Genomic DNA, 12,541 nt, shown 5'->3' with positions numbered 1-12,541 from the left:
TTTTTTTTTTGTTTTTCCTTAAAATATCATTTTTGTTGACTCTTTCCCATGTAAGATTTGTTCAAATTATTTGAAGTTGTAAGATCGCAGCTACAGAATAAGCCCTCCTATAAGAAACCCATTTATAAAACTCATAAACACTTTTTTCTCTTTTATATTATATTATATACTTTCCTTTTTAAAAGGCATACAACACAAAGGTAAACTTTTTAATACGTTGTCTTTTCCCAGTTTTGGGAGAAATAACTTCCTAATTCAAAATCCTGTACCTGATAAGAAAGAAAAAGTTCCCCAGAACCTGACAGTTACCCCTGACTTCCCTCTCTCTCTTTTTTTATTTATTTATTATTTTTAAAAAATATTTTACTTGTTTATATATCAAAAGTGAAAAAGCATATATTTCAATACAGTTTCAAGACTGTTGGACCCCCAACTGGGGTATCCTTATGGGTACTGTGTGCAGCTGTCACTGTCCAGTGCATTATGAGAAACAAACAAACAGACACACAAAGAACAAGGATTTTTCACTGAAGAGCACAGTGGGATGATTAGGGTCCTACTGGCTCACATTCATTTGTTCGACATCAATGTGCAATTCTTCAATTAATCGGTCTTCAGGCTATGCCCCCAGCTCATTGGTTTTCAGAAAGACTATCTAGCTGGGGTTGATGAGTCCAAGCTCATGGTCTCTCTTCTTCTCTCTCCTGCTCCTCTCTCTCAGTCTCTCTCTCTCCCCCTCTCTCACGTGTCCACTGCTCACACACAGCAGCCGGAAATGACACGTTGAAGTGAGTCACCAATGCGGCTATGAATCACCCTGTAATTGGGGAAAGTTCTGTCCTTCTAGGTCGTGCAGCCCCTTGTTCTTCTGTTCCTAAATATATTGGAAAATTTTGAAATCACTCTGTCCTCGCTCTCATCTCTCTTATCCACCACATCCTTTTGGTCCCTAAAGTGGGCTGAAGTTAGATCATCTTGCGGGGGTCTCAGCCCTCAAGTGGAGGACAAGAAAAAGAAGGCTCGGGCAGCCACAAGGTGGCAGTGTGGGCCCCACCGCCCCAGCCGCCCAGAGGGGTAGCGGGTCAAGCGTCCAGACCCCTGAGATGCAATGAAGAAGACCACCGAGGGGCACTACGAGCAAGTTCAGATAGCACGTTTTTCCTGAGAGTCCTCTTTCTCTCTAACAAGCACACACGGACAACGCTGTGATAAATACTCAAACACCCCTCCGGCATCCCACCCTCCCCCCCAGGAGTCGAGGGCCAAGAGCCAGGCATACATCTCACTCCCTACCCTACCCCATTCCTGCAAAATAAAGTTTGTGGGAAGCAGAAACCTGCTTCTATGAGTAAACAAATCACCTACACTCGAAAATAATATCTGCACATTGTTTCTTGGGGGGGAGGTGGCCAGGTCGGGGCGGATCTCCACACATGCTCTGTCCCTCTGCAGGACTGCTGAGCCGGGAGCACAGGCCTCCAGATGAAAGGGTGTCTCTTCCACTGGCCTTCTTTGGCCTGCCGCCAGCCTCCTTGGCAGTGGCAGACAATGTAAGAGTGACAGCAACGTGACTGGAACACAAATAGTGTCTACCAAGCACACAAAAGCCCCTGTAAAGCCTTTTGGTGCCATCCTGCCACGGTCTCGGCGGAGTCCAGGTCCGAAGCCCCAGATGGGCAGAGCAATGGGCAGAAACAGCTGCGCATGTGCCCATGCACATCTTACAGTCTGCTCTGGAGACTCAGCGGGGCTTAGGAGGTCTCTCCGGGGGTCTCCACGAGGGAGTTTTACTGAAAGGTCCTCTTCTGTATTTCTGGGAGAGGCCGAGGTCTAGAAGGCAGATTCGAAAGATTTACCTTTTTTTTTTTTTTTTTTTTTAAGGCAAAGGCCTTCTCTTTCTCCAGAAAAATTAATTAAAATAAAAGTTTTCTTCCTTTAGAGTTCTTTCTTCTCAGATACATCTCCAGTTCCATCCCAGATGAGGGCTGCTTTCCCCCGTGGTCAGGGTTCCATCACCTGGCCCATGAAGAGGACCGTTCCTGAGGACGGAAGAATCGTGGGAGATGAGGACGGGGAGAAATGGCCTGGCTCGCCCAGCCCCATGTTTATGGATGAGCTGAGATGTGAGAATGCGAGTGAGCTGTCTGAAGTCCCAGCTGCTGGAGTGACTAAGCTAGGGCCGATGTCCTGGCACAGTGCTCTGTTTGTGACAGAGCGTCATCCCTGAAGGGAGGCGGAGGGGCAGAGTTATGGACTCGGAGGAGGAGGCAGCGTCTACACCTGTCTGGACTGGCATCTGAGGAGAGGAGACACAGGGGTAGGGGGCAGTGGAGCCTCCCCGACCTGGCTCACCTGTGGGATTGTGCCGAACCACGAAGAGGAAGGGTCTGTCCATGATGATCTCCTCAGGGGCCATTCGGGCTGATACGATGATGGCTGAGAGAGAGGGAACAATGTTAGAATGGAGGGACTGGGCACTGGTGCCTGGATTGATCATAAGTGATCCACTGACACCAGCCTTCTGATGGCAGCATTGGAGGACGACCAGGAGGGTTGGTGGTTCTCCTGGTCCCAAACCTTAACAGTTTAGGGAAGTTGTCTGAGGCCTGGCTGCCTCCAGGCGTTGCGGAGTGATTTATCAGCTACTCACAAACAGCTATTTATGTAACCCTTTTTAGAGTGTATTGATAAGCAAGTTCCTTAAGCCAACTGGCCACCACGAGCACAAAGCCAGGCTCCTTTGAGGGGCCTTTTCACTTTTAAGGGACCTCAGAAGCCTTTGGGTGGGGGACTGCGGTCCCAGGAAAAGTGGGCCTACAGCAGGCTGAGAAACTCTGGTGGGATAAGGGTGATGTCCTGAGCACCTGGTGTGGAGGGTGCCCCTCTGCCAGGAGAGGCTACCGGAACAGGGCCACAGGGTCATCCCAGATGTGGGCGCCTCCTTGCAAGTCCTGGGAAGAGACTCACCAGGCCCACCTGAGCCTGAACTCACCTGTAGAGGAGGACGCCACTGTGCCGCTCTCATTTACTTCGATCTTGACTTTTTGCAGCGCCTGCGACACGTACAGTGCCTCTTGATCTGAAACAAGTGGATTCGGGGGCAGATCAGCTGAGGTTCTTAGAGACACACTCCTATGTCCCCTCAGGGGCCCCACAGTCCACCAGCATAAGAAAGTGGAAGGAAAATCTCTTACCCGAGAGACTCGAGAAGTCCGCCTGGTTTGGCTTAAACATGTTGGTCATCCCCAAGTTCTCCAGGGGCCTCCGAAGGTTGACTTCACTTTCCAGGGAGAACCTGTAAACAGGAGTGGGAAACAGCTTAAGCTCAGGCTGCCCCTTGCTGTCTCTGCCAGGCCCTGTCCACGTATCCCCCTCAGCCAATGGGATGGGGACAGGTGTGAAAGTTGGAGGGGGAGGCTTGTTTTTTTCAAATCTGTGTGTCAGGTCTAATGTAAATGTACACCTCCCCGCCCCCTGGAATCTTGAGGAGGGGGAGCAGAGGGCACATTCTCCTGCAAGATATCTGAATGAAAACCTGGTCTGTAGATTATGTTTCTGGGAGCTAATTCTGAAAAGAACCTGAGCAGAGAGGCTTTGGGCACCCTCTCCTTCCCATCAGGGCATGGGTCACCTCGGTTTTCATTTTCTAGAGATGGGGGTAGGTGGGGGTAGAGAACATAAGAGCACCCTAAATGACTAAATCTTCCTCTTTCCCCAAGCGTGGCATTATAGCATCTGGAAATTTGGGGTAAGTGCGGTGGGAGGCTTCCTTGCAATTCTGGAATTACCCAGCCTCGGCCTTCTCCACCCTCTGTACTTCTGCAGAAGGATTTTTAAAATCTGCTTTGTTGGAAGCCAGCTAGAAGCTGTAGTTCTGGCTGCTTTATCTCCTTTTGTCTCCTTGTTTGGATGTTGACTTGAGCAGATGGGGGTGGGAGAGGGTCATTCAGAAGGCTGATCCATCCCTCCCACCTCCCTCATCATTTCTGTGCCTCTTCCTTCAGCTGAGGATATTCTGAGGGTGGTAGGTGTGGAGGCTTGGTCTAGGAAAATTCCTCGCTGCCCTCCAGCAGAAACAGGAGCAGAGATGAGGAGAGGAATCTTAATCAAACCCAGGCCAGAGTGTTTCCCATAAGCTTCCCACACATGTCCCTGCCCTGCAAATGTCATGCTTGGGAAACATGGGGGTAGTCCTTTCAGGGAGCCCTGGGAGAGGGTAGGGGTAGATAGAAGGGAGTAGGGCACTGGTGAGTGAGGTGTGAGCAAGGGGTGGCTTACTTGGGCAGAACCAGGAGGCGGAGCTGTCTGGTCATATTCCCTTTCCACTGGCTGATGAGCTGGGCATCCAGGATGTTGGTGAGGGCAGAGAGAGGCACCTCTTTTTCATAGGGAGCAGCAATGAACATGCTGAGAGTGTCCCCGTGGTAGGGCAATTCCAGGATGTCATAGTAATGGCCGTCAGGGGTTGAAAACTCAGCTGTGAAGACACCAAGATGGCGCACTGAAAATGGCTTCAGCTCTCATTGGTTCTGACCCAGCACTGGCTCTTCAACTAGTTCTGTCTCCTCCTTTCTGGAAGCCACCTCTCTACCCTGGATTTTGAGGCTCCCTCGTCAGTGTTTTTTATCCCCATTTCCCTCCTCTTTGGCCAATTCAGTGTCTTCTGGTTACTCTGTCTCTTTTTGGCCTTCTTTGCCTTCACCCTCCTCTCCCCCACACCCAGCCACTAGTTTATCCAAATTCTCATCTCCTAAATCTCAACTTCCATATAGGCCTTCCCCCAGCAGGATCTGTGAGCCCCTGGTAATCACATTAAAAACACATGGATCATGTGGTCATATTTGGGCTGGAGGGACTTTCTGGACTTTTTTTTTTTTAATGTCTTCATTTATTTTTGAGAGACAGAGAGACAGAGTGTGAGCAGGGGAGGGGCAGAGAGAGAGAGAGGGAGACACAGAGTCTGAAATAGGCTCCAGGCTCTGAGCTGACAGCAGAGAGCCCGACGCGGGACTCGAACTTGTGAACTGCAAGATCATAACCTGAGCCAAAGTCAGACATTTAACCAACTGAGCCACCCAGGTACCCTGCACTTTCATCTTGTGTGATTTAAAGCTACTTTCTGCTGCTCCAGTTATCTGAGTAGCTCTTACTTGGGGAGTCTTTGTCAAAGATGGGCTTATATTTGAGGGGTTCTCCTTCCTGAGAGAACACCCTGGGGATGAAGTGCAGTAGTTGTGGGATTTGGGGAAGGAGGTCTTGTACTTACTGTAGTTGAACTTATTGGTCTGAGCCATCATGGGCACAGAGACGGTGCTGCCGTCAGATTTGTGGAAGAGGCGGTGGTGGGTGCCCGACTCTGGGAAGGGTGTCTTCCACTGGCCATTGAAGTAGAGGGCATTCACCAGCATCAGGCACGTCAGCTGGTCCACGGCCCCTTCACCCAGTAAGTCTCCAATCATGCCTACAGGAAAGCCAATGAGCAGGAGGCTAAATATACTTTAAGCCTTTTAGATGGTTCCCTTCAGTCTTTTGAGGGGATCCAACCAGGAGGCAGATGGGGGAGGGGTGTAAGCGACCCAGTCCAGCTGTGTTCAAGCTGTTCCATCTTCCTAAGAGTTTCAGGAAAGCTTCCCGCTCATCACACACTCTGGGATCCTGTCCAGGATCAGACCCAGACACTCAAGTCTTTCCTTACTTTGCTCCCTAAGCAGTAGTCTGGAAGAGCTGTGTATGTTTCCTGTAGTGATTGTTACTGTTAACAAGACATCTCACAGCACTTCTTAGGGAGGCCCTTAGAGTTGGTTCATGAGAGGGCCTCTGGTAAAAACATAAGATGCTCTGATCCTTACAGCACCCTCCTCGTCTACAGAGAACAGCTTGCTGATGGAGAGAGGTTGGGATTCCGGGGATTTCTTTCCAGATCCCCTTCCTCTGCAGGCCCTTGGCCTCCTCTTCCTGCCTACTCACCTTTCGTGTGTCTCTTCACCCAGTCGTTGATGATGAACCTGGCTCTATCCACTTCTGAAAAGTCCACTTGCTTGACTGTGGTCCGGAAGAGACTGAAGAAGTGAGGCATGAAGCCGTCAACCAGCTTCAGATCCCGCTGGACAAAGATGGCATCGGCAGTGCTGATCTCATCCTTGTTCCACGGTCCCATGAGCTCCTTGTACAGTTGGCGGAGGGCAGGGGCCATGCCTTTCTCTGTGCCGAGGCAGGGCCAAGAGGACACATTAGCTTATTTGAAGCTGGGCCAACTTGCCCCAGGAGAGGCCCAACCTCGCTCATGTGGATGGGGCTCTTCTGTTTCCCCAGGGGTCTCTGGAGGGAGATCACTTCCAAACCTTAATCTCTTTGGCATCTCCCTATTTTTCTCAAAAATCTCAGGTCCTAACCCCTTTTTGGATTAGAATACTTTTGTCTGCTTTTAAGTTACCAACCCTAGGTTTTTCCATATCATAAAACTAGCTATGCTAAGCATTTCACATGTATAATCCTATTTAATCCTTACAGCAACTCTATGTGGTAGATACTTCTATTGTCCCCATTTTGCAAATGTGGGGGCTGAGGTCCAGAGGCATTAAGGTAATAAATGGTGAGGCACACCTATGTTACACCACATCCCCCCCCTCCAGTCTGTGCCCCTTGCAACTGACCCAGAGCCCAGTGAAGATGCCCATGACATGGCTGCAACAGGAGCTGGCTCTGCTCAGTTGGTGGCAGCCCGCCCTCTGCTTCCAGTTGCTTACACCCCTATCCCATAAGACAGCATGAGCGCCCGTCCCCCGCTCTGCCCTGTCTCTCACCATCAATCTGGAACTGCATGGCTGCTTGAATCTGCTGCCGGGTCTCTCCTCCTGTCGTCAGTTGCAACATGGCCAGGACTGAGGCCACCCCGTAGGGTGAGAAAACCATGTTGCGGTCCTTGGAGGCCTGTGCCACCTGCTGAAAGACCTTCACTCCAAAGTCTGTGGTCAGTTGGGCCACCCGAGTCTGGCGGTGGTAGGAGGCAGACACCTTACCAAAGATGAGGGCCAGGCCCAGGGCTATGCAAGCAAAGACCGGAGACATCTGCATCCTAGAGCAAGTGGAAAAGGACCTGGTGAGAGGAGAGTTCTGGAAGGCGGCCCCCACAGCCACAGGCCAGGCTCTCCAGGGTCACCATTGGCATGTGATAGTAAACACAAAGACAGGAGTTCATAAGAAGCCCTGATGGGCTCCGATTCTGAACCTTTCCCTTCTGTTTCAGCCACAGGGAATAAATAAAATAAATAAAATAAAAAATTTTATTTTTTAATTTAAAAAAATTTTATAGTAGTTATTTATTTTTGAGACAGAGAGAAACAGAGCATGAGTGGGGGAGGGGCAGAGAGAGAGGGAGACAGAGACACAGAATCTGAAACAGGCCCCAGGCTCTGAGCTGCCAGCACAGAACCATGCAGGGCTCGAACCCATGAACCATAATATCATGTCCTGAGCTGAAGTCAGACACTTAACCGACCGAGCCACTCAGGTGGCCCCACTTTTTAATTTTTTTAAGTTTATTTATTTTTAAGAGACAGAGACATGAAGCCTAAGCCAGGGAGGGGCAGAGAAAGAGAGAAGGAGACACCAGATCTGAAGCAGGCTCCAGTCTCCAAGCTGTCAGCACAGAGCCTGATGTGGGGCTCGAACTCATGAACCATGAGACCATGATCAGCCCTAGGGAGTCTTAAGTGCATTTCTACCAGTGGGACTTTGGAGAACCCCTGGCAGCACCCTACAGTGTATGTCCCTTCCCTTCCAGGAGCCCAAAAGGCTAAACTGTAATAACACCTTTGATTTGCATAATGCTCTTAATTCTCTTCTAATGCTTTCTCAACCGCGCATTTTTTCAAGTGAGTGGGCACGAAAAGCCTCTTTCCAGAGTAGGCTGTGCATCCTGATGGAAAGGGACAGAGAGTTGAAGCTCTTGTTTCTGTGTGGTGGGGTTGATGGTGGGGCCTGGCCACCTTCCGTCAACTCAGGTCTGCAGGTCTCCAGAGGGGAAAAAGAGGAAAAGTAAGGATCGTGGAAAGAGACCATTTTGGAGGAGGAGTGTTCTTCGCCTTAACTCTAGGAAGAGATGGAGTTTTTTCCCCTCTTACCTGAAGTTCTCAAAGGCGCCTTGTGGTCTGTCCTGCTGTTGCTGATTTGTGGGGATTCTGCTGCCGGAGAGGGGGTGTGGCTCTCTTGACAGTGCTCTTGGCCCGGTTGCCAGACGCAGCTGTGTTCGTCCAGAGGCTGCTGCCTCCCTTTATACAGATGTAGGCAGGAAATAGATGAACTCATGGTTCAGCCCCACCCACCTTCTGACTTTGCACCTCCCTCTGAACAGCTGGCCAGGCCCCCTCTGCACCTCCCTCTGCCCAACTTGCAGAGGCGTGTGCGCGTGCTGGTCCATGTGTGTACGTGTATCAGAGGGGTCAGGAACAATTGAGCAAACCCCAGTTGCCTTGGCCCAGGGGCCTCCCAGGACTTGCTGCCCTTTGCCTGTGTCCTCCCTCGTTTTGGAGGATCTACCAGCTTGACCCCTGGCAGTGCCAGGCGGCCCAAAATTCCCAGAGTTTGGGATTACCTTCCCCAGTGCTCAGCTGGGGAAAAACAGTTTACATTTCCTCCTTTTGGAGAAACAGGTAGCCACATAGTTACCAAAGAAGCTGAACTTTTGTCCACCAGTGCTGGGCAGCCTGTATATGCTGGCCAGCCTAGGGAGAACACCCCTCCCTCCTCTTGGCCTCATCCCAGTGGCCAGAGGGCACGGAGCGTGCCGTGTGATTGTCTGGATTTTGACTGTCTAGGACATGAACACACAGAGGACTCCCTTCCGCTTTTCCCTATTCCCTGCCAGGTGCGCGCCTGCCCGCTGGTCGATGAGACACAAGTGACTCTCCCACGTGTCCAGACTCTTGAGGTGCCCCTGGGGCTCTCTTTTGTGCCAACAGCCGTGTCTGGAGGGGGTTTGAGTATGCTGGGTGGAGTGATGGTGATGGAGGTTGAAGGGAACCAGGGGTTAACGGCATAAAGACTTAGCAAGGAATTAGGAGCCCAATGTGTAAGTTTCATTTCTTTCAGCTGCCCGCTGTGCCTGGGGAGAATTACACCTTATCCTTTCCTCAAGACAGACACTTGGGGGCCAGCGCAGCCAGTGAGAGAGTTGATTCGTGGCGGGTTTGTGGGGTGTGCTTCCAGGACACCGGGCATGGAGGTGGAGGAGTAACCAAACAATTCTACAGAGGGTGGGAATCGGCCAGAGGTTGGTGTGTGGGACTGGACTCATGCATCTGGGGGCTTGGCGGGGTCAGGTCACGTGTCCAGGATGTTGTGAACAGAGGGGTGGCGGGTGGGGAGATGATGCACTTGACCCTGGGCTCCACACACTGTCTTGTTTTGTGTAGGTGGTAGGGTTCAATTGGGAGTATCCATGGAGACAGCCGATAGCAGAATCACAGGAAGTTTAAGTGGGTGGAAGTGTCGAGATATTTGTTTTGGATTTTTTCAGTAAGCAGATGCCGAGGGCAACCACAGCTGGACAGCTTTCCCACTTTTTACTCTGCCTCCGCCTTTGTTTTCTCCGTTGCCCCTGGGAGTCAGGTGGGGAGAGGGTGGCAGGGAAAGAAGGGGAAACCTCAGTTGGAAAGTTAGGATCACCCACTCTTTTCAAGTATGGGACTGTTCCCATGTAACCACTTCTTGTTTATGTGCTTTTCCTTACTTGGTCTCATTTGGAGTCCCTGAGAGAATGGTTAAGCATGAGAAGGCAGTTACCTCTGATCTCTTTCAAGTGGAGAAGACAGAAGTGCAGCCCCCAACCCGTCTCCTACTCCCTGGAAATGCCCCCAGTGCCCTACCCTCCACCTGTCGCCCTCAAGGGGGACAGGGACCTGAGCATCCAGGTTGGGAGCACCAAGCTCCAAGTTAGTAGGGCAGTGGGTCCAGACATGGCTGAAAGGGGCTCCCTTGAGGCGCCCCACTGCCATCCTCTCCAGCCCCTTCAGCTGACCCTCCTTCCCTTCTTTCACTGGCCAAACAGGAGCTGTTGTAGACAACCTGGTGGATGATCCGGATGCCATTCCAGAAAAGATACTCTGTTCCCAGACATGGAAGAGAGCAGCTCTATGTCCTGTTGGGGAGAAAGGGGGCATGATTTATGTTGGAAACAAAAAAGATTGATCTAATCAGTGTTTTTTTCCCAAACTGGAGGGAACGTGTAGGTATCTGGTGGGTGTAGATTAGAAACTGAGGCAAGGCCCAGTGTAACTGGGTCCCATACTGGGGTTTCTGACTCTTCATTTGACTTTCTGATGAGCTAGGGCTGCTTGATGATCTAAGCCCAAACATGGCTGTGACCATAGTGCCTGTTGCTGCTCTGTGTGTTAAGGCCTTGCTTCCACCGTGTCTGCCCTCTGGAGACCTTCCACACATCACGGCACAGCCAGATCACCCCACAGCCCCCTGGTAGACTTCCTTGAGACGCCCTTCTCAGAATCCAGCCTGACTCAAGGGGCTACATCACTTTCCCTCCTTTCCCCGAACCCCAAACAAAGCCTTGACCCAATCACCTTGCTCAAGCCGTGTCTCTTTTGTAAGGGGTCAAACAACAGAAAGAGAAAAGTCCCTGCTTTTGAAATTGTGGATCTCTGATTCCCAAAGGGTCAGAGATAAGAGGATGAGTAGTTACAAGACTGTGGAGTTCTGGGGAAGTTTCAGTTCCAGCCAACTGGGAAAGATGTTTCCATCTGTCTGCCAGCAGGTGGTTCGTGACTAGATCAGACTCACACTTTCCGTGACTGTCCCCCCCCCCCCCCACCCTGCAGCTCCTGTTCNCAGCCCTGGTTCTTACCAGCCTATCTTCCCTTCAACCCTTCACCTCCTGCCCTCCAGCTGCCCTCTTGCCTGCTCCCCTCTCTTCCTCTTTGCTTTCTCTTTTCCTTTGCTCTCCCAACACCACTACCTGCTGTCTTTTTCACTTTCCCTTTCTCTCTCTGAGACTCCCTTTTCTTGACTTCTCTGTTCAACCCATGGTCAACTGGTCTACTCCCCTAGCCTTGGCCAGCCAGGGGAGGTCTCTCCCACTTTCCCTCTCTCTCTCTTCCGCTCTTTGTGACTCAGTCCTCCTTCCCTGGCTTCCCCTCTTGAAGAAGCCCTTTTACAGTCAAATGCTCTGCTCCAAGTCTTCCTGCTGCTGGAGAGCCCTTCCCCCTATCAGTTACACAGGCTCCCTGGAATGTTGAAGCCAGCTTCTTGATTCTTGGTGATTTCACTGGGAGAGCTGGGGGTGGGAGCAGAACAGGGTCCTACTAACTCACAGCACTATTTCTGGCCTGGTTGCTCTCCAAACAATACAACACCAAAAATAGCCTGTGTTTAGGCTGGGCTGGCTCTGTCCCTCTCGTAGGAGTGAGCTGGGGTGAATGCCCTGTGTCCCTCCCTGCCTCTCCTCACTTAAGATCATGACCCTGGAACCCCTACAAACATGGGCCACCTTGGACTGTCCAGGGTCTCTCCTCATACTGGTGCCACTCCCAGTGTCCCCCCTTCCTCCGTCTGCATAACATCCCCTGTCTCTCTTTCCCAGCCACCACAGCCTTCTGTAACATGACAGCTTGAAAAAGGCAGAAGGGTAGCCCCCAGCCCATCTCCTTTCCCCAGCCTCAGACCCGCTTGTCCACACTGCTTTTTTTCTGCAATTATATCCCCATGTTTCAGAGAAGAAGGGCCCAAAGAACCATTTAATGTTTAATGCAGTCCTTCAAATTTGCAGGCACGGGCCCTGAGGTCCACAGAGGCCTCATGATGTGTTTGAGGCCACATGGTGCCATCCGGTGAGGGGCAACAGCAGTCGCTGCAATGGATGGACCCACCTGGTCCCAGATCTGACACTTTGCTGGTCATGTGTCTTTAGGCAAAACTTAACCTTCAGTGCCTTGGTTTTCTGTTTTGCAGCTAGGTATGCCGATGACAATTTATCAGTAGGTTGAGAATGATCCTACTCCTTCAAAGTTGTTGGGGTTACATGAAATATTGTTCTTAAGTGTCTGGCATGTTCTAGGGTCTCACTAAGTGGCAGCCACTCTTGGTCGGGACAGAGCCAGAAAAGGAAGCCAGATGGCCTGAGCTGTTAATTTCTATACAATGCAAGTTTCTTGATATGGGCGTTCTTTTTCACTTCCCTTGGCCTGTACTGAGTGTTGGCATCAAATGCCTGGGGCCCCAGGTGGCTGGTGACCTGAGAGAATGGCTGCCAGCCCCTCTTGTCCACTTCAGGCCGGACCTTCCACTCTACACTCTGCCTGATATGCTCCACTGGCTGGCGGGCAGATTAGATTTTAGGAAGATCTTCCTCTCTGGGCTTTGCTCACGTGTGAACCTCACTGACATCTGACACTTATCCCAATCCCTAGAGAACCTCACTGACATCTGACACTTATCCCAATCCCTAGAGTGTACCACGAAGGAGGGGGGCTTGTTGTAGTAAAAGGTAAAAAACCAAACTCAGTTTGACCTGTTTTCCTGGTCTTGTCCC

At 51.0% G+C, this 12,541-nt stretch overlaps 1 protein-coding gene across 1 annotated transcript; it reads right to left on the bottom strand.

Annotated features, from left to right (window-relative positions):
• Window positions 1-1,965: 1,965 nt before the first annotated feature.
• On the bottom strand, window positions 1,966-8,245 carry SERPINE1 (serpin family E member 1). The gene is made up of 9 exons (XM_077777899.1): window positions 8,124-8,245; window positions 6,804-7,075; window positions 5,968-6,201; window positions 5,267-5,461; window positions 4,279-4,477; window positions 3,195-3,295; window positions 2,993-3,079; window positions 2,353-2,436; window positions 1,966-2,039 (listed from the first exon to the last, which is right to left on the bottom strand). The coding sequence occupies exons 2-9, from the start codon at window positions 7,072-7,074 to the stop codon at window positions 2,002-2,004; spliced, it is 1,209 nt and encodes a 402-aa protein (XP_077634025.1). The 5' UTR covers window position 7,075; window positions 8,124-8,245; the 3' UTR covers window positions 1,966-2,001.
• Window positions 8,246-12,541: the final 4,296 nt, after the last annotated feature.

Source organism: Crocuta crocuta, unplaced genomic scaffold (genome assembly GCF_008692635.1).
Source record: "Crocuta crocuta isolate KB4526 unplaced genomic scaffold, BGI_CrCroc_1.0 scaffold217, whole genome shotgun sequence".
Classification (NCBI taxonomy): domain Eukaryota; kingdom Metazoa; phylum Chordata; class Mammalia; order Carnivora; family Hyaenidae; genus Crocuta; species Crocuta crocuta.
The sequence above is the reverse complement of the archived record's forward strand: the minus strand, read 5'-3'. Positions and strand labels throughout refer to the sequence as shown.

Bases quoted from the DNA above. Each gene is read 5' to 3' on its own strand.
- SERPINE1 (XM_077777899.1), bottom strand. From the start codon at position 7,074: ATGCAGATGTCTCCGGTCTTTGCTTGCATAGCCCTGGGCCTGGCCCTC. The intron at 4,478-5,266 runs GTAAGTACAAGA...GTGTCTTCACAG, and splicing joins GACCAATAAGTTCAACTACA to CTGAGTTTTCAACCCCTGAC. The intron at 3,296-4,278 runs GTAAGCCACCCC...TCCTGTTTACAG, and splicing joins CGCCTCCTGGTTCTGCCCAA to GTTCTCCCTGGAAAGTGAAG.